At 52.1% G+C, this 26,443-nt stretch overlaps 1 protein-coding gene across 5 annotated transcripts in view; it reads left to right on the plus strand.

The window, feature by feature from the left end:
- Positions 1 to 26,443, plus strand: part of WHRN (whirlin) — a 52,386-nt gene that overhangs the window by 18,325 nt on the left and 7,618 nt on the right. For 4 of the 5 annotated variants that reach the window (XM_021548085.2, XM_077787816.1, XM_077787817.1 and 1 more), the window contains 6 exons: positions 9,036 to 9,161; positions 17,084 to 17,286; positions 18,888 to 18,924; positions 20,381 to 20,593; positions 21,072 to 21,278; positions 23,939 to 23,971. In XM_021548085.2, coding sequence (XP_021403760.1) covers positions 9,036 to 9,161; positions 17,084 to 17,286; positions 18,888 to 18,924; positions 20,381 to 20,593; positions 21,072 to 21,278; positions 23,939 to 23,971 — 819 coding nt within the window. The remainder of the gene's footprint in view (positions 1 to 9,035; positions 9,162 to 17,083; positions 17,287 to 18,887; positions 18,925 to 20,380; positions 20,594 to 21,071; positions 21,279 to 23,938; positions 23,972 to 26,443) is intronic. The other variant, XM_077787815.1, reaches the window with a different exon arrangement.

The raw sequence follows: 26,443 nt of genomic DNA on the forward strand, positions 1-26,443 counted from the left end.
ATGGGCAGGGACAACTTCCACTGTCCCAGAGTGCTTCCAGCCTGGCCTTGGGCACTGCCAGGGATCCAGGGGCAGCCACAGCTGCTCTGGGCACCCTGTGCCAGGGCTGCCCACCCTCCCAGGGAACAATTCCTGATTCCCAGTATCCCATCCATCCCTGTCCTCTGGCAGTGGGAAGCCACTCCTTGTATCCTGGCACTCAGATCCCTGTAAATTGTCTCTACACATTTCCTGTCAGCCCCTTCATGCACTGCAAGGCCACTGAGGTCACCCCAGAGCTTCTCCTCTCCAGGTGAACAACCCCAGCTGTGCCAGCCTTCCCTCCCAGCAGAGCTGCTCCATCCCTCTGCTCCCCCTGGATCCTCTGAATCTCTCCACTCTGAGCCCAGGACAGGGGCCTGAGGCCCCTCTGTTAACCTGGGGAGAATCCGTGACCACTGCAGGGAATCTTTGAAGCTCTCAGTGATGGAGAGGGAGTGTTCAGCCTCCTCCTGGCCCCACTCCCTGGTAACACGCCAGCAGGGACATTGGTCTCTGCTTCAAGTGCACAAGGCTTGGCTTGCACTTTGCAGTAGCCTGCACTCCTGATTTCCCGTCTGTAAGAGCAGAAAAAAGGAAAATGACTGGCTGCTAGCACTCTGAAATGCTCAAAGCTGCCCAGACTCCTCTGTGTCCAGGGGTGCCTTGCTGTGCCAGCTGGTGCTGGGAACAATTCCCCTGATCCGAGGCTCTGGCAGCGAGCAGAGCCTGCCCTGGCTGTGTTGGACAGGGATTGTCTGGTGGGACATTTCTGCACCCAGGCTGCAGAGCATGGATGAGCTGAGCTGCTGTGGCCTGAGTTACTGAGCACTGTGGAGGGGTGAAAATGTGTCCCAGAACAGGGGAACAACCTGCCTCCAGTTTTCCCCCACCAAAGAACACCCTAGGTTGCAGGGTGGCTCCGTGTGCTGGAAAAGTCTCTCCTCCAGCCCGAGCTTCCAAAGAAAGGCTCAGCAGTCTCTGTTGTTGGGTCTCAAGGCAGTTTATTGCAAGTTATCTAAAAGATTTTCTTCTGGGGCTGCTGTGGTTTGCTCAGAGCTCAGGCAGAGGCACACACACACCCTGACATCCTCTCTGACCCCGACTGCTTCTTCTCTCCCGCCAGGGCTGCTGCTGTCTTTTATATGGTACATTACGTGTGACATGGTTACAGTTTTTCCCAATGCCTATTACCTATATTAAATGGTGCTTTTCTATCTTTTATATGGTACATTATGTGTTACATGGTTACAGTTTATCCCAATGCCTATTACCTATATTAAATGGTGATTTTCTATCTTTTATATGGTACATTACGTGTTACATGGTTAGTTTTTCCCAATGCCTATTACCTATATTAAATGGGGATTTTCTACTCTAAACCAATCTGTGAGTGCCAACATCACCAAGAACATGGAGGTGAGGAAGGAGAAAGAGGGAGGACAGGGCAGGCCCAGATCCCAAATCCATCTTAAAACCTCTGACCCCCATGTACAAAACCAAAACCCCCTGTACAGCACTCAAAAATTCTTCCCTTTACTTTGTGACTACTTCTACTCTAACATCTAAACTTTTGTGACTTCTTGTTCTTCCTGCAAGGTTGGTAAATCATCCAATGGTTCAAACCCAAAATCACAGCTGTTCCCAGCTTCCTGCCAGGGTCTCAAATGCTTCTGACCTGGGCCTGGAGCCTCTAAAAATGTCTGAGGGACATTTTGAGTTCCAACACCCCCTTTGTATTTGTATGTGTAGATTTATAGGTAGCTACAGATAAATAATTAACTGCTGAAAGTGGGGTTATTCTGTTCACAAAAATACAAATAAATGCAACACATCCCTGGTTCATTCAGCCCAGTCAGTCAGAATTGACAGGCACTGTTTGATTTGTGGGCGGTTTTACATTCTGAGAGGAGAATTAGTTGGGGTTTTTTTAATCCCACTCTCTCCTATTTCTAATCGATCTGAATGTCCTGGAATGAATGTGGCAAAGCTTTCAACCAGGCTTTGAGGAAGCAGAGCAGCTCCAGGCCTGCAGCTGGAGGCTGGAGTGATGCAGCCCCACAAGCAAATCCACTGCCACAGCTCAGCTGCAACACCTCTGGAGTCAAAGGGACATTCTGAGCCTTCCCAAGGTTCAATTCAAGGCTGCTGGAGGCATCTGGAATTCTTCAGGCACTGGAATATCCCTGCCTGGCTGCCTCTTCCTCCAGCACTGCTGCATGCCTGCAAGGACGGGTTTGCCACTGAGTTTAAGGGGTTGGTTATCCCCAGGCTGAAGGATTTGTGATCCAAAGGCATGGAATGGAAAGCAGCAGTGAGGTGTGATGGTATAACTGACCCATCCAGGGGTCTGTGGGGTCATCCTGGGGGGATGAGGTGTGGGCCAGGCTGGGTGGGCTCTGGCTGACCTTTGGGCAGTGTGCTGCAGCTCCAGAGGCAGCGTTCCCAGCCTGGCACCTTGGCCACGTCTTCCTGTGGGCGCTGGGATTCCTCCACTTCCAGCTGTGGAAGAATCCCCACCAAAGGGATTTGGGGATTGGGATTTGGCAGCTGGCTTGTCTTTCCCCATTCCCTCCCAGGCAGAATCCAGCCTGCCCTGAGCTGGGGTCAGGGGCTGTTCTGGGTGAGCAGAGGGGGTGCTGAGATCTGGGTCAGTTTTTTTGTGAAGACCTGACCTGGCACTGGAGAAGGGAGCTGAGGGTGAAGGGAATGTTGGGCTGAAGGAGCTGCTGGCAGCTTCAGCCTGTGATTGTGCAAGCTCTTATAGATCCTTGCTTTCCATGGCTGCGGGGCAGGTGCTGTATTTCCCAAATTTAGCATTTTCCTGGAGCTGTAATAGGTGAATGCAGCGTCTCCTCAGAGCCCTGTGCCCGCAGGGGGAGTCCCCAGTGGCCAGGAAGTGTGCAAGGAAGGGTTTGCAATAGTGCAGAGCTCTGGGAAATGTGGCTGGAGCCAGGCCAGACAGAACAGCAGCCCAGCCCCATGCCAGGATGTCCCAGCCCGCTGGAAAGCTGGGACCTGCTTCCCGTGTCACCTTCTGCTCCAGGGCACTTGGATTTTTATTGCCTGCCCAGCCTTAGAGTCCTCTGGACTTGTCACAGCAGCAGCAAAGCCGTTTGTGCCGTGAATTGTCATTGATGGACTGGGATTGACAGCTTATTTCATTAAAAGCACTTTGGAAACCCTCAGACAGTGAAAACTCGGAGGTGCTGCTGAGCTGGGAGGAAGATGAAGTGTGCAAAGCGCTCTGGCAGTGCTGGACTATGAGTTCTCTGAGAAGCAGCATTCCATCAGCTGAATTGGTGCCTTAATGTGCTTATTGCCAGGGGAGCTGCTTATTCCTGCAAGCTTTTGGTGCAGCAGAAGAAAAAAAAAACACATAATAAAGAGAGTGTGAACATCTCCTTGGCTTCAGGCAGTTCTGGAGCCAAAAGTAGCAGTAATTATTATTTAAAAAAATAAAATATCTGTGCTGATATTGCGTGGCTTGAATGTTTGAGACACTGCTGGTGACTACTTGAGCATGAAGGATAAGAGATGCAGGAGAGGGAAGGAAGGATTTCTCTCTATTAGTCTGTAATGACATTTGCAGTGTGAATATCCAGCTCCCCACGTCTCTCACTGTTTGCTTGCTCTGACCTTGCTGGGGTTTGATTTTGTTTACAGCTTGAAGGGTATCCAGGCTCGTGGGGGCTGGTTTAGTTCCCTGTGGGACTGGAATATGGGATGGGAGCCACTGGTGCACCAGTGTCCTGGGGATTAAAGGCAGGCAACGATTTGGGTTGGAAAGAACCTTTAAATCCCATCTAATCCAGCCCCTGCAGTGAGTGGGGGCATCTTCAGCTACATCAGGCTGTCCTGAGCCACATCCAGCTGCCCTTCAGTGTTTCCAGGAGTCACCCTTCTGCCTCGGGCATGCTCTAGCTCTGTCCCAGCAAAATTACCCTGAAATGTCCGTTGTGTCACAGCCCAGCCCACCCTGAGGGCAGCAGTTCCACCTCTTGGTTATTTTAGGCACTTTTGATGCCTTGTGAGGGCTGGAACAGGGACTGGACAGAGCTAAGGAATAAAGCAGGGATTTATTCAAAGGATCTCCTCCATGGATCCACCTTGGGCAGCACCAGAGCCCAGCCAGGGCTGCACCCAAATGACCCAAAATGGTCCCAAAATGCACGAGCGCTCCCGGGGGCTCTCCCTGGGATCAGTTCTGCTCCATTGGCACCTTGGAGTTCATTGTCCCATTCCAGCTTCAGCCCAGGCAGCCCCATCCTGCTTGTTTTTCTCTCTCCAGCCCACGCTGTTTGTGCTCCTGGGCTGAGATTTGGATCATTTGTCCTTGATGCCCAGCTGGAGCAGGAATTGTTTTGTCTCCCTGCTCTGTGCAGAGCTCAGCATCCCCTCATGTGAAGCTCAGACCCACAGACTAAAGCAGCAGAGAATGTGAAAAATAGAAAATCTAAACCTGAGGCATCACTTGGAGCAGAAGTGGCAGCTGGTGTGTGAGCCCAGCCCTGCCCCACGGGAGGCAGCGCTGGCGCAGCAGGAGCTGGGATGGGATGGGATGGATGGGATGGGATGGGATGGGATGGGATGGGATGGGATGGGATGGGATGGGATGGGATGGGATGGGATGGGATGGGATGGGATGGGATGGGATGGGCAAGGACCTGGTTTGGTCCCTGCCCTGTGCTCTGTGCCACCTCCCAGCCCTGGGAGCTGCTCCCTGTCCCCAGTGCTGGATGTTGGTGTCAGCCCAGCCCTGGCGTGGCCATAGGGAGCTGCCCTGGGCAGGGGTGACACCGGGACAGCTCAGGTGGCCCTGGCACCCCCCAGCTGCCCCCAGGACTCAGCTAAAGGCTGTGAGCCAGCTCTGCCTCCCCACACTCGCTGTGTGCAGGATGTCTAGACGCAGACTGTGGGGTTTCCTTGGGAAGCAGGAGGAGGATGAGCCCTGCCAGCCTCCCGAGGCGTTCTTTGCGTTGTGTGGCAGCAGTAATGGCCTGGAAATATCTGCCAGCATGGCTGGGACCTCCTCAGCCACACAGCTGCGTGCTGAGCCCTGCTGGGGCAGGCTCATTCCTGTCTGAGAGGCCTTCTTCTAATGGCAAAATGGAATCTGTCAACAGGTAATTCCATAAAGCCAGGCAGAAGAAATCCTGTGCAGGAATCAGCTTGGAGCAAGTGCCTCATTGATGATGGCTTTTTTTTTTTTTTTTTCCCTTCATTTCCTGCTACAGGAGATGGCAAATGTTTCAGCACTGAAACAGAAATTAAAACTGTGACCTTGGACTTCCTAATGGTTCTGTGTGATGCACGCAGGAGTCGCCTGGGGCTGGGCACAGCCTGGGATGGCACAGGGAAGGAGGAGGGCACTGGGCAGTGATGTGCTGTGGGAATGCCTGGCAGGGTGTAGGGAATGGTTGACCTGGGTGTTACTGTGCCTCCAGGACCTGATGGGGCTCCAGGAGAGCTGGAGAGGGACTGGGGACAAGGACATGGAATGACAGGACACAGGGAATGGCTTTAAGCTGAAGGATGATAGAATTAGATGGGATACTGGGGAGAAATTCTTCCCTGTGAGGGTGGGCAGGCCCTGGCACAGGTGCCCAGAGCAGCTGTGGCTGCCCCTGGATCCCTGGCAGTGCCCAAGGCCAGGCTGGATGGGGCTGGGAGCAGCCTGGGACAGTGGGAGGTGTCCCTGCCATGGCAGGAGTGGCACTGGATGGATTTTAAGGTCCTTTCCAACCCAAACTATTCTATTATCTGGGATGTCCTCAGCTTCCCCCACAGAACAGCTGCCCTTGTTTGCTGCCTGGTTTAGGATGGTGTCAGGACAATCTGGGTTTAGGAGCTCAGAATGATCCCAGCTCTCCCTGAGGGAGCTTCAGCCAGGGGGGAGAGTAGAAGCATAAAGTGGAAGTGGCACCAAAATGCCCTCGTTGGGCCAAGCCTTGGCTCTGGAGTGTTAGTCACACACGTGCCAGCCTCAGTGGGAGAGCCCCAGCAGAAGGGCTTGGCCCAGGGAATGCTGTGTTGAGGGTGGGTTCCCAGAGGGGCCCTGGGTCACCCCTGGGAGCCTGGCAATCAGCTGTCCCTCCATTGCTCCTTGCATCCCTTGGGATTTGGGCTTTTCTATTTTCCACAGATTTGTAACCCTGCAGTTCTTCAGTGTAGAATTCCAAACTCCACAGAGACACTGTCTGTGATCTCTGGCCATGGAAAAGAGTTTTCAGTCTTACAGGATGAATTACCAGCTCTGAGTGTTTGATATCAGTAATAATTAAGTGTGGCACGGGTGCAAAAGTAAAATTTTAGGATTCTAGATGAGGGGCCCAAAGGGGACAAGCTGGAGGAAATTGGGTGTGCCTTGTCCTTTTTCTCCTTCTTCATGCCCTCCATGTTTCACTGTGGTGTTGGCATTTTTCTGTTGGTTCAGGCTGGGGACACACTGTCCAACGTGGGTGACAGATATTGGCACGTTCTTGTAAATGCAGCCCAGGGAGTTTCTGGTATTGAATGTTTGTCACATCCCACTGAGGGCAGAGCCCCACACGCTGCCCTGCAGGACAGAGCTGGGCAGGGCAGCAGAACATGTGAGAGATAAACAGAATAAACAACCTGGAAACCAGCACAGACCAATTATGGCTTCTGCTTTGGCAGCGGGGCTGACAGACAGAGACTTTCTACAATCTCGGGATCATCAACACCTCAGATTCCAACAGTTCCCTGCTCTTCCCTGTCTCTGCCACGCTGTTCCCAGCAGCTCCTGCTGCAGGGTTCTTTCAGGGAGCTGCAGCTATTAGCTGATTAAGAGATGCAATTAAGCTCTGAGCAATCCAACTTTCTGGGCTGCCAGCAGCGATGCATTTTCCAGGTTTGCACACACAGCTTGGGTTTGCTGGCTTTTTTGGCTCTGGGGTTTCTGGATCCGTGCGTTTCCTGCCTCTGGAACTGCAGACATCCCCTGACACCCCTTGGAGGTATTTTATGGATTGGTGGGATCCCCTCTCAGTCTTCTCCAGACAAATCAGCTCCCACAGTCTCATCAGAAAGTTCCTCTCACCTGATGGCTTAAGATTTTAGCCTTTATATTTTTCAAACCCTGTGCTGGATCACTGCCTAACTCTAAACTCCATATAAAGTGCTAGTGAATTGTTTCCACATTTTGGCAGACAAAACAGAGCAGCTCACGTGGCAGCACCTCACGAGCAGAGGGACATCTCTGGGGGTATCTCTTACTCCATCTGATGCTCTCCCCACGTGGGGGGAGCAGCTTCTCAGCTTACCAGGATAGTGTTAAAGGCAAATGGAAATGTCTGTGTGCAGAGCTGCCCCTCCTGGAGCTAACCCCAGCACATATAAATGTCATTCAGGGACTTACAGAGGGAATTTTGGCATTCCCAGTCCGTTCTGACGTGATCTGTGATTCCAGGCACTTTGCTGCATTTCTCCAATTTGTATTTTTTTCCCCAAACTGGGGGATTTTTTGAGAGGCACATCCATGGTGGAGTGAAAAGCTTACAGCAGGGAAATCCTAAATACCATCAGACAACACTGGGAAATAACAGCACTTCAGAGAAGTTGAATATTTTCCTCATTTTCAAAAACACTCAGCCAGGTGTGCTGTGGTCCAGACCAAGGTTTCCCTGTGAAGAGAAAAGCAAAGTGCCCTTGGATGTGACAGGCAGCTGCTCCTTTGGGTGGGTTCAGTGCCCAGCACATCTCTCCAGCCTGAAGCGTGAAGGTCTCTATAATTCCTTCATAATCCTTCAATGCCAAAATTGTTTCCAGCACTTTCTGCCCTTTAAAGCAGGGAAAGGAAACCCAGGGAACACCAGGTTTTTCAGAGAAGGATGCTGGTACAGGTAGTTGATGTTTTACAATTCTTATTCCAGCTTCGCATCCATTTCTCTAAATCAAAAATGTGGAACCTTAGGTGGATTTGTGTCCTGCTGGTGATTTCTGTGTTTGTATCACCAAGACAGAAAATGGGTTTTCAATACCAGCCCCTCTAAGGCTGGCCTGAATTCCCTCTGTGATGCCGTGTCCTCTAGAAAGATGGATTAATTACTGCCTTGAAGCTGGGAATTATTTATCCGTCCAGGTAAATGTGCAAGATTTTGGTGTGACTGCAGCGAAGGGGTTTAAATATAAAAGCCCTTCACAAACAGCTTGTTTCTGGTTGTTTCTATCAGTGTGAAACACATTTTGGCTTTTCTCATTTGTTTTTATTCCTGCTGTCTGCTTTTCTCCAGAAGTGACTCAAAACTTGGGAGTAAAGCAAAAAAAAAAAATAACCCTGGAGTTATTAATTTAAAAAGTGTCATGCAGCGAGTGAACAAAGGCAAATTTAAATGGAGAGTCCTCGAGGGAGCTGAGCACAGGATTGCTCACACACTCCAAATTCCCACATCCAAATATTGTCAGGCCCTGTGAGGAGAAGAGGGTGGATGAAGGCAGGTGGAAGCTGGGTTTGCAAATCAGCATTTGGTGGGGAAAACATTTGTTCCCAGGCTGTGGGAAATAGGAAATGGCTTCTGCAATATGTGCAGGATCTATGGAAAGTTTGTCCTGGAGTTGTTAATTGGAGCTAATCAGGCAGATGATTATCCCTGTGGGCAGAGGGCTGGAGCTCACTTCAGTCTGGGTGCAGGGGGATCGTGGCTCTGTTTGCCCAGGGCAGCAATGCCAGGGGGGGAATTCACAGCCAGGGCTGGCTGGCACCACCCCACTGGTGCTCGTGGGGCTTTGGGGCTTGTTCTCAGGTCTCTACCCCAGGGATGCACCTGTAAAAGGAGAGAGTGGAAAACTGCTGTGGATCAGCTGATTTGTGGCTCAAAATCCACCCATGTGGCTGAACCTCTCAGCCTCCAGAGCTTTTCCTCCTGGTTCCCCCTGCCTCCTCGATCCCACAGGAGCTGCTGTCCCACCCAGGGCATGGCTCTGTGCCTGTGGCCCACCTCTGTTTCTGGGAGCACTTGGGCACCCCATAAACGTCTCCTCCTCTTCCTCTGCAGGTGAATCTGGTCCTGAATGAAGGGAAATCCCTGGGCCTCATGATCCGAGGAGGGGCAGAATATTCCCTGGGCATCTACATCACGGGTGTGGACAAGGGCTCCGAGGCAGAGAGCACTGGCTTGAAGGTGAGAGTGATCCCAGAGAGGGCGGGAGGTGACCAGGAACGTGTCCAGGTGGGTTTGGGATGTCTCCAGAGAGGGAGACTCCAACTCATCCCTGGGCAGCTGTTCCAGGGCTCTGCCACCCTCAGGGAAAGAATTTCTTCCTCATGTTGAGGTGGAATTTGTGTTTTAGTTTATGGCCACTGCTCCCCATCCTGTCACTGAACAGAGTCTGGCACCATCCTCTGACACCCTTGGAGGTATTTTATGGATTGGTGAGATCCCCTCTCAGTCTTCTCCAGACAAAGCAGCTCCCACAGTCTCCTTATCAGAAAGCCCCTCTCACCTGATGCCTTAAGATTTTACCCTTTATGTTTTTCAAACCCTGTGCTGCATCAGTGCCTAACTCTAAACTCTATATAAAGTGTTACTGAATTGTCTCCACATTTTGGGCAGACACAACAATTCCTCTAGGCCTGAAACCCAAGGCTACCTCGCTGCCTCAGGCCCCAAAAAGTACCAACAAAAGTGAATTGGGGGGAGGAAACTGAGGGTAAATCACTTTATTACCTGGAGCTTGGAGAATTAACCCCTGATATGTAAATGAACTGAACTTTTATCTGTCTGAAAACCTCATGACCATCATCCAGCTTGGGTGCAGCCTCTGGGAGGCTTTGATTGCCCAAGGTATAATGATTGAGGGCCTTTAATAAATACTTTTATTATCTTTATCTGGTCTAGTCTCTGTTCTAGGTAGCTCTCCAAGGCATCTCACCTCCCTGGGCTGGCAGGGAAGAGTTTTCCATTAAAGATCCTGGTCCTGTGCCCTCTTCCTGCATCTCTCACCCAAAGCCCCTGGCTGGCTGTGCACGAGGTGCTCCCAGCTGTCTCCAGGGCAGCATTTTAGGGGCCAGCTCTCAGCTGGGGTGTGCTGGCTCCTCCTGGCATTCCCAGGATCCTGTGTTAACCAGCAGGACCAGCAGGATCACCCTTGGTAATGATTGTTCCCTGTGCCAGGGTCAGGATCATCCCCTAAATCCCCGAAGCCTGAAAGTTTAAATACAGGATGAGAAAGAAGAAGCTGCATTGTTTTCCTTGGTGTTTTTTTCTGGTTTTGCACAGGGGAAATCTCTGCTTTTCTTGTTTTGCATCCCCCTGGCAGTGAGCTCAGCAGAGATGTCACAGGGACAGTCCCAGCAGGAGGACACCTGGCTGAATCCCTCCATGCCTGCTTGGAATGCCAGGAAATAACCACCAAACAGCCCAGAGCAGTGCCAGCTCCCTGCCCTGTCCCCCCAGGTCCTGCCACTGCTGTTTGCACACCTGAGCCTCTGCTTGTTGATTCTGGAGATCTGCCCTGTCACTGCTCTGCTCTCCAGGCAGTGATCTGTGTGTCCAGCAGGCTCGTGCTGTGCTGAAAGTCAGGCTTGGTGTGATTTCAGATCCTCACAGGCACTTCCCACCCTGATCTGTGTATGCTACAGGCTGTAAATTCAGTGCTGCCTGGAGGTTTGGAGGTAGAAAAGGTCTTTTATGTCCTGCTGTTAGACATGGTTGGGTGTAGATTGCTGATCCAGGTGGTGGCGGAAGGGATGTGATGCCACAAGGAAGCAAGAACTGGTGGATAAATGTGGTTTCCAGGTAGTTCGTTGCTCTCTAAAATGGAAATATTGTTGGATTGCTCAATGTGGGCTCAACAAAATCCTGGCTGGGTTGATGGGAAGGTTCCTGCTGGCTTCCCAGAGTGGATCCTTCTGTGGGGTTTGCTGCTTTCACCGATTTGTTACCAGAGTCAACCTGATTCTGAGGTGATGTTTAGATGAGAGACAAGGCAGAAATCCTTCCCTGGGAGGGTGGGTGACCCTGGCACAGGTGCCCAGAGCAGCTGTGGCTGCCCCTGGATCCCTGGCAGTGCCCAAGGCCAGGCTGGACAGGGCTGGAGCAGCCTGGGACAGTGGGAGGTGTCCCTGCCATGGCAGGGGTGGCACTGGGTGGGCTTTCAAGTCCCTTTAAACCCAAACCAATCTGTAATTTTGTCAGACATTTCATTTTTACCTCCTTGTATCTGTGGCACCAAATCAGAATTTTGGACTCTTTAAATAATAACTAAAATAAATAATGTTTTACACTTCCCTTAAATTTTGATCTAAGGAAAAACAAATGCTACAGACAGCCAGGCAAAACCAAGCAAGTTTCTCTGAGGCCCAGAAACTTTTGCCAGCTCCAGAAACAGTGACCAAGAGAATCCCAGAGGAGCTCCATCCCTGCTGGTGCTGGTTCAGGTGCTGCTGTTCTGCTCCCTCAGCAGGCAGAATTCCAGCAGAAGCCAGGCTGGAGCTCTGCAGTCAGTCAATAACTAAATATTCATAGGCTTGGCCTTGGCCTCCTTGATGTTTATTCATTTATGAAACTTCTGACAATGTGCTCTTCGGGCATGTTTGAAAATTTGCTGCCTCTGAGGAAGTTCTGAGAGTGAAAATGTGGGGGTTAGCAGAGGGGGGAGTGAGTCAGCCTTGTTTGCTTTCAGCTTCTGTCCTTCCTGCCTCCTTCCTGCTGTCCCCAGCGGCGCCCAGCACGAGCTGAGCTCCTGATGCTGTTCCTGGCTCTGCTGGCCCTCATTTCTTCCTTGCTCATTTTTCCTGCTGCTGTATTTTGTCAGTATTGGGGTTCTTTTTCCTCCTTAAGCCATTTTTGTTTTCTCTCCTTGACCTTTAAATCAGAAATAGCGGATTCCAGGGAGCTTGCTTTGAGCAAACAACTGAATATTGAGTTCCCAGAATGAGGGCTGTGTGAAAATCACGATCCACATTTATCCAGATATGAGAGGAGAGGGAAAGGGAGACTGTAAATAGGAAGAGCTGAATGATTTTACCTCAGCATTTGCTGTCACAGAACAAAGAGTAATTTAGGCTGAAGAAGATCTCCAAGACTATCGTGTCCAAGCATTCCTCCAGCACTGCAAGGCCACCACTGCCCCATGTCCCCAGATGCCACATCCACATGGCTTTTAAATCCTTCAAGGGATGGGGACTTTGGAGTCTCTTCAAGATATTTGCTGAAGAATTTTTCTTAAATTTCCAGCCTGCCTGGCCCAGCCTGATGCCGTTCCCTCTCCTCCTGTCCCTGTTCCTGGAGCAGAGCCCGACCCCCCGGCTGTCCCCTCCTGTCAGGAGCTGTGCAGAGCCACAAGGTCCCCCCTGATCCCCCTTTTCTCCAGGCTGAGCCCCTTCCCAGCTCCCTCAGCCTCTCCTGGTGCTCCAGCTCCTTCCCAGCTCTGTTCCCTTTTCTGGACACAATTCGGTGTCATCTGCAAACTCTCTTGAGCCCTCATCCCAAAGCCACCCCTTGAAAGCTGCAGTAGACTTTGAAGTCTGGACACAGACAAATATCCTGGAAAAAAAGGAAGATGAAGTAAAAACCTTGTGGCTCCCTCACAGTTTTGGCATGAGCTGCAAAGTGACAAAGTCACTCAGGAGGTTGTGGTTGTGGTAGCCAAGATGTAATGTTTCTCCTGGTCCTTCCAGTGATGTCACCTTGATGGGGACAGAAATCTCCTCTCCTGGGAGGACACCAAAAACCTCCCTCCATCCCAGAGAGCCCCTTCCCTCCCTGGGCTTTCATCTCCCCTCCTTGGCTGCAGTGTCTGGGGAAATGTCTCAGTTTGAAAAGACAGGAGTCTGTGAGGAAGGCAAAAGCCCCCTATGAAATGGAAAAGGTAAACCCCCTCCCTCCGAATTACCACAATTTCAAAATTAAAAGCTCTCAGGCAAAGATATGAGAATGGGAATAACAGTTCTTAACTAGGAGAAAAAAATAAATAAAAATAAAGAAAAAAATGTAATTAGTACAAACAAAACAAGTGATGGAGTCAGAAACCTGACACCCTGAGGAGTCAGGGTGTTGGTAATAGTCCAGTGAAATGGTGGCTGCTCCTCCTGCAGTGACAGATGGAATGCTGCTGGAGCAGGGATCTGTAGCAGGGTGGAGTTTTCTCTGAAGGTCTGGGGATGGAGTAGCTGGGCCTGGTCTTCCTCTGGGGATCCAGCAGGGAAGAAGCTGCTCCTCTGGGGATCCAGCAAAGGGCTGCTCTGGTGTCCCAAAAATTGCTGATTTTATGCAGGTAGGAGTGCTGGGCTCCTCCCTCTGGGTGGAGCATCTCCCAATGGGATGATGGAACTTTCCCAGCCATGCAGTGAGACATTCCATGGCCATTAACAGAAGATTCTCCCTGGAGGGAGACATTGTTCTTGGGAGAGATAAGAAAACTCCCCAACCTCCAACAGATGGCAATAGAATCCATGCTGATCTTACAAGCCAGGACAGGAAAGAACCCATTTTCAGCCAGCCATGGCCCCCTCATTCCCTGTCCTGAATCCTTCCCACATGGATCATCTGCCCTGAGCCGTTTCCCTCCTGGAGAAGCTGAGCACTTCCTTATTTACTGCAAGCCTTCATTTGCTCACTTCCAAACTGATCCATACATTTTTCTGTCAGTATCTTTAATTTCTTAAGGGCTTTTAGTAATTATTTGTGCTGGAGAGAGGCTCCCTCTACTTTAGTGGTATCTCCAGTGTCCTTTAGCCTCTCTGCTGGCACTTCAGTGGCATTAAACAGGACTGGTGCCAGTGCCAACATTTGGCATCACCCCCTTGGCCCTGTTATTCCCAGCTCAGTGTGGTGTCTTTTAACCTTAACTCACATTTAAAATCTCTTGCCTCTTTTTCTGTCTGTGTGATCCAATTTCTCCCAGAGCAAATTCTGATTATTTTAAGAGAATTTTTCACAGCAAATTCTGATTATTTTTTAAGAGTATTTTTCAGAGAATGTTATTTCTGCTGCTCAGAACCCTTGTCTGAAGCCCATTACATTTCTCTTGACTGCACCTCCCCTTCCCCACTGTCTCCAGAAGGAGAAGGAGCCAGGGCTGTCATCGAGGTGTAATTTCCAAACTCTTTTTTCTCATGGTCTGTCACCTTTTGCGTGTGTGTTCAGCCCCTGCATTTCAGGCTACAATTTTCCCTAGGAAATGAGAGTAATCCACATTTTCAGAGGTGTTCATGCATTCAGCACATCCTGGGCATCCACCCACCATTAGCTGAGCACAACTGAAAAGTAGTTCCTGAAATATCCAGGGCAATAATTTTCCTGTGTTTTATTATAACTTTTTGTGTGTGTGTGTGTCTTATTCTTTTATTCTGCGCCAATTTGGATCTGTGAATACATAAAATCATTTCTCAGGGTCAGCTTTTGTTTTAGTAGATGGTTCTTTTGCATCTCTGCAGGGTTTTTTTGTTACTTTCCCACTTACCCTTGACATTGGGGGGAAAAAAATATAATTATTATCGATGTTAATTAGCAAAAAATCCAGGGCCCCTCTGGTCTCCCTGATGTTACAAGAGCGTGCCAGGCTCCTCTTGGTTCACTCTTAAATTGAGAAATTAAAGATTATTAAACCTGTGTAGCTGTCCTGAACCAAAAAAATCATGCAAATTTAATCCCTGGTATGGAAAACCATTAAAGATTCATAACTGCAATAAAACTGCCTAATCAAATTTGAATTTTTATTGTTTTGGTGCTGCAGTGAACTCTGTGCTCCTTGTTTGAGCAGCAAAATCCACTCCAGGGGACTCCTGATGGATCAGAAAGGTCTGGGAGATGATATTTGTGCACCTGAGTGGGTGTTTCTCCTGGCACTTTAGGCCCTGGCATAATTGCCCTCCCCTGTTTCGTTGGTAGCTGTAGGAACCCTGGTCACTGAGAATTTCAGACTTTCTGGCACTGACCCCCAGGAGAACACTGCATTGACCTGAGGCCGTGGGGAAGCTTCCAGAATGGAATGACAGAACTGGGATTGTGGGGGTGGAGTTTGGATAGAAGTGTGTGATACCACAGGGTGTAAAACTCAGAGTTTAAGGGTTTAGAATATAGTAACAGATATATAAAGCAAGATGGAGGTTTTAGGGTGGAGGCTGGTCCTTCTTCTTCACCTTCTTCTCCATTGGTTTTGGTGGTTTTGTGTAATTAGATGAAAAAATCCACATTGAGGGCATGGGTGGTTGGTTATTGGGTTAAAAGTAAAAATAATTTAATGTCATTTCTTACTTATACAGTTTATCCTTAAAAGGCCTTGTAGAGAGAGATGGGGCTTCATTTTTTAGTTTGTTGGAGTGAAGTACTGCAGAACTCACGGTCTGTGAGACTTTAACATAGATAAGAACTCATAAATATCTGAGTCCCAACAAGAAATATCATCTCCTGCTTTAATCCTGACCCTGGCAGAAAGAAAGCAAAGAATAGCCAGCAATTTTCTGACAGTGGATTTAAAGCTGACGGAGCTCAAAGGGAGCCTGAGATATTTCTGGAGCCCCATGGTTGGAAATGTGGTAATTTGTGTCATTTGCCTTCCCCTGGGATTCCTCCCTTCATACTTCTGGGATATTTTAAGTCACTTCCAACATAAACTATTGAACTTTATGGTGAAGAATGAGGCAAATCCCCTCAGGGTCCCTGAATGAAACTGAACATGGATCTGGATTCAGTGATCCTAAAGGCATTTTCCAACCCAAATGACTCCATGATGCTCTTGCTTTTTCTCCTCAGCACCACTCTGAGCATCCTTCCAGCCTCCCTGAGCCTCCTCTGTCCTTTGAGCAGAGGGAAGGGCAAACAGGAGCCCTTCTCTGGCTTCTCATTATTGCCAGCATTATTTTGTACAGCTCCATCCAGCCCCCCACATGATCTCCTCTCTAAATTTAACAGGCCTAATCTCTTCCATCTGTCCTCTCACAGGCACCTTCATCTGCCACTGATCATTTGTTTCACTTCTATGGAACTTTTCTCTCCCTGTGTCTCCTTGCTGGCTAGGCAGAGAAGAAAATCCACGCTGTGTTTTGGTAGAGCTGAGCTGGGGTTAAGCAAAGATAGGAAAGGGCAGTTTCAAAAATGTGATTTATCAGGAACAGGGCGAATTGTGATATGGGAGGGAGGAGGAGCCCTGGATGCCCTGGGAGCACAGAGGAAGAGGATTTGGGATGAAGGGTGAAACACCAGATGGGTGCTGTGTCTCAAACAAGGCCAGGCTGTCAGGGAAGCTCCATGTTCCAGCAAAGGCCTTGCCCACAGAATGAAATTTCTTAGGGGAGGAAATAGGAGAGATGGAATGCAGCTGTCCCAGATGCTGCTGGGTGCTGGAGGCTGTGGTGAGACCCTCCCTGCTGCATGCAGAGATCTGAGGGTTGGGGCCACCACAGATGGCTCCTGGCCTCCCAGAGCAGCAGCAGGGACTGGGCTGGAGGCCTTGATGCTCTTTGGGGTTGGTCTGGTTGGTGGAGGAGTCTGGGCAGATCAGTCACAGACTGCTCCTCACTTGTGGCAAGCACATTTCTCTCCCTCTCAAGATTTTTCATAGAGGTGCACAGAGAGAAATGAAAGAGAAAACTATTTCTACTTCTGACCCTTGTTTTTTCTATGTGGAATGTGTTTGGAGAATTGTTTACCTGGGGTGATGGCTTGGTTGGATTCTGGTGAGCATTGTTTGAGCCTGATGGCCAATCCAACCCACCTGGGGCTGGGCTCGCAGAGAGGGTCACGAGTTGAGTTAGAGATAGAACTAGAGAAAGTAGTATGTAGTTTTAGTATCTTCCTTTTTATATAGTATATTAATGTATTATAGCATAGTTATAATAAAGAAATCATTCAGCCTTCTGAACTGAGTCAGACATCGTCATTTCTTCCCATTGGGTTTGCCTGCATTTACAATAGTCACTGGCTGCCAGCTTGAGGGATGATCTCCATCCAACAGCATTGTCCCTGGTCCCTCCAGTTGCTGCATCCCAATTTGGAGCTGGTTTAGAGTGGGCAGCACCTCCCTGCCAGGACAGGAAAGCGTTATTCCCAACTGGAAAGCTCCATGGACGTGCCAGGCTCAGTCCGCCCTGATTCCATAGGTGGGAGACCAGATCCTGGAGGTGAACGGCCGGAGCTTCCTGAGCATCCCCCACGACGAGGCCGTGAAGCTGCTCAAGTCCTCGCGCCACCTGATCATGACGGTGAAGGACATCGGGCGCCTGCCCCACGCCCGCACCACCGTGGATGAAACCCGCTGGATCAGCAGCTCCCAGCTCGGGGAGACCCTGGTCAGCTCAGCAGGGTACGTGCCTGGGGTGTTGTTTTGGTTGGAAAAGCCAGGTGTCTGCTAGGGAAGGCAGGAGCCTCCCCTGAAATGGAAAATGTAAACCCCCTCCCTCTGAATTATTATAATTTTGAAATTAAGGGGCTCTCAGGTAAAGATGTAGGAATACGAATAACAGTTCTTTAACACGAAAATTAAAAATACAAATGCAATATGACAAACAAAAAAACCCAAACCAGTGCCAGAGTCCGAGCAGCCCTGTCCCCTGTGGGTCAGGGAGGTGGCTCAGCCCCATCCCAGGGGGGCTCAGCCCTCCTGCAGTGCCAGCTGTGCTTCTGCTGGAGCAGGATCCTGCACAAGGGGGGAGTTTTCCTCTGGAGCTCCAGGGCTGGGGGAGATGGGCCTGGGCTCCTCTGGGAATGCAGGGGGAAGAAAGCTGCTCCTCTGGGAATGCAGGGGGGAGGAAGCTGCTCCTCTGGGAATGCAGGGGGAAGGAAGCTGCTCCTCTGGGAATGCAGGGGGAAGAAAGCTGCTCCTCTGGGAATGCAGGGGGAAGGAAGCTGCTCCTCTGGGAATGCAGGGGGAAGGAAGCTGCTCCTCTGGGAATGCAGGGGGAAGGAAGCTGCTCCTCTGGGAATGCAGGGGGAAGGAAGCTGCTCCTCTGGGAATGCAGGGGGAAGAAAGCTGCTCCTCTGGGAATGCAGGGCCCAAAGGCTGTTGTGCTGTTCCCAGGTCAGATTGGATCCAGGTAGGAATGTTTGGCTCCTCCCCTGGGCAGAGCCTCTCCCCATGGAATGCTGGAATTTTCTCAGCCATGCAGGGACACTCAGTGGCCATGGACAGAAGATAATTAATAATTAATGGCCCATGAACAGCAGAGATCTCCTGAAGGGAGGATTGGCTGTGGGAGAGATAAAGCAAAGTGCCCAGTGAGCAGAGGAGAACTGCCCCAGCTCTGACAGATGGCAGTAGAACACACACCCCCATTTCCAACCCAAAACAGGGGCTTTTTGGGGAGGTCTGCCAGCTCAGAGCCCCTGGGAGGGTGGGACCCCCATGGAGCTCCCCGTTCTGGGGTCTGGCTGAGTCAGGGAAGCAGCTCTGGTCTGTAGGGTGGAGCAGCTGTGGACAATGCTGTGCTGTCCAATATCACTGTTGAGTCAGGAACAGGAATGAAGGCAACACAACTCCATGCATTTTCAGAAGGCATAAAAGCTCCTTTATTACAAAACTTCACATTTTTATAAGCAACATCGTTCACCCAGAACCTGATTGGTTCTTAATAACACCTGTCACCCAACTGGTTAATTAGGAACAACACCATCTTTCCATAAACATCACGTAGAACACGTTTCACATGTTCACAAACACCAGCTGCAGAGACTTACAATAAGAATTGTTTTAATTCTTTTCTCTGAGCTCCTTACAGCTTTTCCCAGAACCATGCCTAGGGAAGTTATCTATTTCATTCTCTGACCAACTTGTCACATCCACAGTCCCTTCCCCTTCTCCCCTGCCAGAAGCTTTTGGTTCTTCAGGGAGGGGAGAAGGTGCCAGGTGCTGTGCCAGGTGACAAGTGACAAGCACTCAGTGCTAACTGATCTTCTCCCTCTTCACAGGGCAGTGGGTGACCATGCAATGGACGTGGCAGCCAGGGTAAGACATTCCTTGTGAAACTATCCCTGCTGATGTGGTTTATTTTCCGTGGGAGGGAGGGACCTGTGCTCCTGGTCACAGCAGGGATGCTGGTTTGGGATTTTAATGGGCCTTTCTCCTCCCCATGCTCTGTTGGCAGCTGTGACACAGTGGTGTCCCCTCTCCTGTGCCACTTCTAAGCACCTCTGGTGCCCTGCAGCCTTCATGGGCAAGGGGCAATGACCACCCACGGACTAGGACCATGGGGGTCCCTCCACCCTACAGAGGTGACCATTCCTGGCCTCAGGGTGGCTGTCTGTGAGCCCTGAGAGCTGCAGGGATCTGTCCCAGCCCGGGGCAGAGCTGAGCCAGCCCTCCCCACCTCACCAGGCACAGGGATTCACCCCGTGCTGTGCCTGCAGCCCTGTGCCAGCATCTTCTCCTTGCAAAGCACATTGCTTTTAAATGGAAATGAAGCAGGGAGGTTTCACAGGTGGCTCTCGCTGATAACAGCTTTGTACTCTTTGCTGGCAAAACATGTTCCCCAGCCTCAACTCCTCTCTGTCTCTGGATAGTCAGGGTCTTGTCTGGTTCCACATCCCTGTGCCAGCTCTGCCTGAGAGGAAACACTAAGGACCTCCCCTCAGAAATCCCTCTCAAAGGGAACAAGTCTTTCATCTGCAGCCAGGCTTGTCTCTCCCTGGAGCTCCTTTGGTTGCCAGTGGCTCTTTCTTCACTAGGGTCTGCTTCAAGCTGGCACTGGGGGCAAATGTGCCTTTTCCACAGGATGGGGAGCTGGCCTGTCTCCTGTGGCCCCAGTTCTGCCAGGGAGGAGCACAGCCTGGGATTAAATCACTGCCTGGTGGGAGACAGGGTCTCCACTTGCTGAAAAGGGATGGGAAATTCAGCTGGTGCTGCATGAACTCAGAGAATCAGAGTATCACAGAATATCCTGATCTGGAAGGGACCCCAAGGATCATCCAGTGCTGCTCCTGTCCCTACCCAGACCCCCAAAATCCCACCCTGGGCATCCCTGGCAGCGCTGGCCAAAGGCTCCTGGAGCTCTGGCAGCCTCGGGGCTGTGCCCATTCCCTGGGCAGCCTGGGCAGTGCCAGCAGCTTTCCTGATTTCCTGCCCTGGTTCAGCTCCAGCTGTTCCCTGTCCCTGTCCCAGAGAGCAAAGCTCAGCTCCTCTGCTCTTGGCTCTGGAGTTACCCCAGCAAATGGTGACATTCAAAGGCTGATGGGGGGTACCTGGGGGTACTTTCCTCCTGTCATTCCCAAAATCCTCCTTCCAGTCTGGCTGCCAGCTCCCCTGCAGGCAGGGTGGCACACAGGCACACTGTGGGCTGGTGGCACAGCCCGGAGCAGGGCGCTCCTTGGTCCAGCCTGCACAGCCAGGCTGGCTCAGCAGAGCTCTGCCCTCCTTCCCACTGCCACCCCCTCGGTGCCCCAAGCCTGTCCCCTGTCCCCTGCAGCCCGTGTTCTACCGGGGGCTGGCCGGCTCGCAGGTGACCCTGAGCACCATGGTGAACCAGAGCCGAGTGATGCTGGAGGAGCAGGCACGGCACCTGCTCAACGAGCAGGAGCGGGCCACCATGGGCTACTACCTGGATGAGTACAAGGAGGGCAACATCTCCGTGGATGCTCTGGTCATGGCCCTCTTCGAGCTGCTCAACACACACGCCAAGGTGAGGCCCTGAGCAGGGCAGGGACAGCTCCTTGGGGCTGCTGGGCTGAGCAGAGTCGCTGCCACGCTGCAGGCATTGTCACCGTGTGGCCTGGTGCCTCCAAGGTGATCTGCTCAGGGAATGGGGAGGGCATGGGAGCCAAATCCACATTATCATGGAACCAGCTCGGAATTCCACCTTGGTTTGTGTTGGAAGGGACTTTAAAAATCACCTTGTTCCACCCCTGCCATGGCAGGGACACCTCCCACTGTCCCAGGCTGCTCCCAGCCCTGTCCAGCCTGGCCTTGGGCACTGCCAGGGATCCAGGGCCATTCTGGGGGATGCAGGCTGGTGTGTCTGGTAACATTTAGGACCAAATTCCTGCATCACCTGCCAGTACATCCCATTGCCACTGCTGATGGTGGTGGGAGGGAGACCCCCAGCTTCCCAGGAATGTGACTGTGCTCCAACCCGGCTCTGGCTCTGTGTGCCTGGCCAGTTCTCGCTGCTCTCCGAGGTGCGGGGGGTGATCTCCCCACAAGACCTCGACCGCTTCGACAACCTGGTGCTGAAGAGGGAGATCGAGTCCATGAAGGCCCGGCAGCCCGCGGGGCCCAGCCCCGACTCCTACTCCATGATGTCCTACAGCGACACCGTCTCGTCCTCCAGCAGCCACTTCACTGCCACCACCGTCAGCTCGGCCCGGGTAGGTCCCTCCTGCCCCAGCCCTTCCTTTCAGCACCTCCTCCTGGCAACCCTACAGCAAGCTGCTTTCCCTGGAGTGCTGGAAAGCCATCTCACCCCACAGCCAGCCCTGCCCAGCTTCCCCCACGGCTCCCCCAGAGCTGAGATTTTTCTGGGTGCTCTGGGTGGTTTGTGGGTGATGCCATGGGGTGCTGGGTGTCTATGCCGCTGACACTGGGGTGCTGCGTGTCCCTTGGATTCCTTGTGAGGGCTGCCCTAGAACAGAGACTAAATGGAGTTAAAGAAGAAAGTAGAGATGGATTAAAAGGCCTCGATAGATCCACATTGGGCAGCACCAGAGCCCAGCCAGGGCTGCACCCAAATGACCCAAAATGGTCCCAAAATGCACAAGTGCTCCCGGGGGCTCTCCCTGGGATCAGTTCTGCTCCATTGGCACCTTGGAGTTCATTGTCCCATTCCAGCTCCAGCCCAGGCAGTCCCATCCTGCTTGTTTTTCTCTCTCCAGCCCACGGTGTTTGTGCTCCTGGGCTGAGGTTTGGATCATTTGTCCTTGGTGCCCAGCTGGAGCAGGAATTGTTTTGTCTCCCTGCTCTGTGCACAGAACTCAGCATCCCCTGATATAAATCCCAGACCCACGGATGAAAGCAGCACAGAATCTGAAAATATAAAAGCCAAAACCTGAGGCATCACCTTCATCCCAGTGGGGGACAGAGCCTGCCTTGCTTCCAGAAATCCACTGGAGCTGCATCCCTGCAGAAATCCCAGCGATACCCACTGCCATGCCATGCCTGCTGCTGTTCACCAGCTCTTAAATCAGCTCCTAAGGATGCTGGCTGCCTGCTCCCCATCCCAGTTGGAGCCACAGTGGCCAGGCAGCTGCATCCCAATCCCACCCACTCTCAGCACTCAGCAGCAGCAGCAGCACTCCCACGTCTCTGCCAGGCCCCTGTCGCACGCACCGTCTAATTAAGTTACTGTAATCACCTCAGACTGTGCAGGCACACAGCCCCCAAATTCATTTCCTCGCCATAAAATGCCTTTCATCATAAATGCATTAGTAACCCTGGAAATTAAACCCTTCATGGAAAGAAGCAGGAACAATGGGCTCTGTGCTCAGCGAGGAAAGCAGCCCACGCTGCTGGGATTGGGCTGTGGAGGGTCCCACCAGCACAGCCTGTGGGGGAGAGGGGAGGGGGCTTTCCTGGGGCTCTGCCTGCCTGTGAGAGACCTCAGAGACTGTCAGAGCATCAGAGCGGTGCTTTTGTCCTGTTAAATGCAGAAGTGCCCACAGGCACAGGCAACCTGTGCTCAGGTTGGGAGGGATTTCAGCGAGATCCTTTCTGGATCTGCATAAACAAAGTGAGTTTTGCTCTGCTCTCCAGGGAGCTGCTGGGAAAATTTTTCTGAGGGCTGGCACAGGTCTGCCAGCATTTTGTGGTGAGTGTGACACCCTGCTGTCATGCTCTGCCCATGCCTGGGGCTGTGCCACGTGTTCCAGGGGTGCCTCGTGCTCCTCAACACGTGCCAAGCGTGGCTGCCCAGGCCAGGGTGTGAGCAGTGGCACAGAGGGACACCAGGCTGCTGCTGTGGCACAGAGTGGGCACCACTGCTTTCAAAGCTTCCTTCAAGAGCACGTGTCCCTTGTGTCAGAATCTGAGGTATTGATGATTCTGGGATTGTAGAAAGTCTCTGTCTGTCAGCCCCGCTGCCAAAGCAGAAGCCATAATTGGTCTGTGCTGGTTTCCAGGTTGTTTATTCTGTTTATCTCTCACATGTTCTGCTGCCCTGCCCAGCTCTGTCCTGCAGGGCAGCGTGTGGGGCTCTGCCCTCAGTGGGATGTGACAAACATTAAATACCAGAAACTCCCTGGGCTGCATTTACAAGAACGTGCCAATATCTGTCACCTACGTTGGACAGTGTGTCCCCAGCCTGAACCAACAGAAAAATGCCAACACCACAGTGAGACATGGAGGGCATGAAGAAGGAGAAAAAGGACAAGGCACACCCAATTTCCTCCATCTTGTCCCCTTTGGACCCCTAATCTAGAATCCTAAAATTTTACTTTTGCACCCGTGCCACACTTAATTGTTACTCATATCAAGCCCTCAGAGCTGGTAATTCATCCTGTAAGGTTGAAAACTCTTTTCCATGGACAGAGATCACAGCCAGTGTCTCTGGGAGCTCTGTCCAGGGGGGTTCCTGACCCCTGCCAGGGTCCCAGACTTTCCAGGGCAGACAGAGGGAAGCTCTGGATTCCCACATCTTGTGCCACTGCAGGGCCTCCCTGGCCATGTGGCAGCTGTCCCCAGGGGTGGGAGAGCACGCCCTGCTCAGGGAATGGAGATGAGCCCATCCAGGATGATGGGAATGCTGCCTCTGGAGGTGGTTGTGCCGTCTTGCTGGAACAGCTGCCAAGCAAAGAGCACCAGCTCATGGTGGATGGGTGCTTGGGTGACAGGACAGAGATGTGGGCAGGGCTCCCAAACTGTCCCCTCAGGCCCTGCTGCTGTGCCCTCCCCAGCACCCCTGGCAGGAGGGGCTCCCTGGCTGCAGTGGATGTGGGTTCTGGGTTGGGTTTGGGGAGGGGGTTTGCTCAGCTCTCTGCTTTGTCCTGCACCCTCCCTGAGGGTGCCTTTTCACTTTTGTGCTTGTTTTCCCCAGGAGCGGCTGCTGTGGCTCATCGACCTGATGGAGGTAGGGGCTGCAGTGCCTGGGGCAGGGCTGTGGCAGGGGAGGGACACAGCTCCTGCATGCCACCTCCTCTCACCCACCTCTGCTGCTGTCTCTGCACAGAGCAGCTCCTTCCCGCAGTCCTTGGTGCTGCAGGGCACACAAGGCTCAGTTCAAACCATCCCAGCTGGAGCTGAGTGCCAGGGACACCTCAGGGATGGGGTTTTGGAGGGAGCAGCAGAGCTGGAGCCTGGCAGACCCCACACTGCCCTCCCTGTCCTGCCTGCTGCTGGGCTGTGTGGGTGTGGGCACCCTGGCTAAACACCAGTAGAAAATCATGGAGTGGTTTGGGTTGAGGGACCTTTAAAGCCCATTTAATTCAGCTGCCCTGCAGTGAGCAGAGACATCTTCAGCTAGACCAAGATGCTCAGAGCCCTGTCCAAGCTGGCCTTGGATGTTTCCAGGAGGGACAGCCACAGCTTCTCTGGACACCCTGAGCCAGGGCCTCCCTACCCTTGTTATAAAACAAATCTTCCTTCTATCTGATGTAAACTGACCCCCTCTTAGTTTAAAATCATTCCCCTTCATGTTATCACAACAAGATCAGTTAAAAAATCTGTTGTGAAATGGTGGACATGAAAATGTTCATGTTCACAATTTCACGAAATGGCACAACAAGGTCCTTGCAGAGCCTCCCCTTGTCCAGGCTGAGCAGCCCCAGCCCTCTCACGGCTGCTCACATCCCTGCACACATCCTCAGCATGGGGGAGAATTTTCCTCATGGGCCTTGGGTGTGCTGCAGTTCATGGGGTCAGTGCACGTGGACTGTGTGTGAGAAATGCTCACCCAGCCGTGGAGGGGCTGGGCAGGGCTGTGGGACAGCCCCAGGAGCCCCTGTGCCATCCCAGAGCCCCTGGCTGGGGCAGGCTGAGGGAAGCTGCAGCTCCAGGGTGTGGAGCTCATTCCCTGCTGCTGTCCTGGAGGAAATCCCAGGGTCAGGAGAGCCCAGAGAGCCAAGGATGGGACCCAGGGGCTGCATCCCTGGGGGAATGGCTCTTACCCAGCAGAGGATGCCGTGGCTTTCCCAGCTGGAGTTTGTCCCAGCCCGTGGGACACAGATCCTCTGGCTTTGGGACTGCAGTGACACCAGAGCAGGCCACCTGTCCCATGGCTTGGTGAGGGGACTTCACCAAAAACCAGCAGGGTGGGGCTGTAATTCCATGAAGGAATGCTTGAGGGATGCTTGGCAATGAGCCCGTGTTTGCTGGTGCTCAGGCACTGTCTGGGTGTCACCAGCACCTCCTGGAACCGCTGGGACCCGGGGTGAGTGCTGCAGGGCAGAGATCAGCTGCAGACTGCAATAATCAGCTGCAGCCTGTCTGACCAGAGCAGTGGGGACTCCTGATTGTTGTGCCCTTCCCTTTGTCCCTGCCTCCTGCCCAGCCCTCAGTGTTGGGATGAAGGAGTGGATATCCCTGTGGGCTCTCCTCTCCACCACCTCCTTGCAAAGCTGCTGCCATCCAGAGGTGCCTTCTCCTCCCAGGGCTGGTCCAGCTCCCTGGGATATCCCACGGCTCTCAGAGGCTGAGGGTAAGCACAGAGTGAAACCACTGTGTGGATGTCATTCTGCATGCTTAGAGCCCCTAAAATCTGGGGCAGAGGCCTGTGGCTCCTCCATCCCTGTGGCTGCATTCCAGAGTGGGCAATGGAAGGGAAGAGAGGAGGGAAGTCAGGCTTATCCCAGGCTGGGGCAGTTGTTCAAAACTGACACCCCACAGGACTCAGGCTGAGTAGCTCAGCAAAAGATTTCATTAGCACTGACTGGAAATTAGGGAACTGATTTGGAGCTGAGAGGTTAATTAGAAGTTGGGCTGTGTTCCCCAGGGGGGTGGCAGTTTCTCCACTCTTTAATCTGCAAATGAAAACTGTCTTCATGGCTGAAGGATGCTCTGCAGCTCCATCACTCCTGCTGGGGACTCTGTTTCGGATAAGAAGGACAAACATTTCCCAGCTGCTCTGAGGAGGGGCTGGAAGGGTCTCACCTGGCCCCACTTACCATGAGGGAATGGAAAATAGATTGGGTAGAGGAGCAGGAGGGATCAGCCTTCACAATACTCACTTTTCAGGGCAGTAGCTTCTGTGAGTCTTTCAAGGGAAATCTAGGAAGGCACAGCCTCAAAATAGCCAATTCCTGAAAGCAAATGTGCTTAAAAGTCATCATGTTTTATGGCCCAGAGCAATCACTGTTTAATTGCCTTTGCCCTCTGAAGAAGTGAGCTTGAGTAAAGCAAATCTGCAGCCAGAGGTGCCCTGAGGAGGAGCAGCAGCATCAGTGTCCCTGGCTGGGGGCACAGAGCTGGAGTGGCACTGGGGGGCACAGGGACAGCTGCTGTGCCCCCCCAGTGTCTGCAGAGCCACAGCTCAGGATGGATTGGACCTTGCAGCGAGGCCAGGGCTGGGACATGGCCTGTGAAGGGCACAGGGCTGGGGGAAATG

This window comes from Lonchura striata, chromosome 22 (genome assembly GCF_046129695.1).
Source record: "Lonchura striata isolate bLonStr1 chromosome 22, bLonStr1.mat, whole genome shotgun sequence".
Lineage (NCBI taxonomy): Eukaryota > Metazoa > Chordata > Aves > Passeriformes > Estrildidae > Lonchura > Lonchura striata.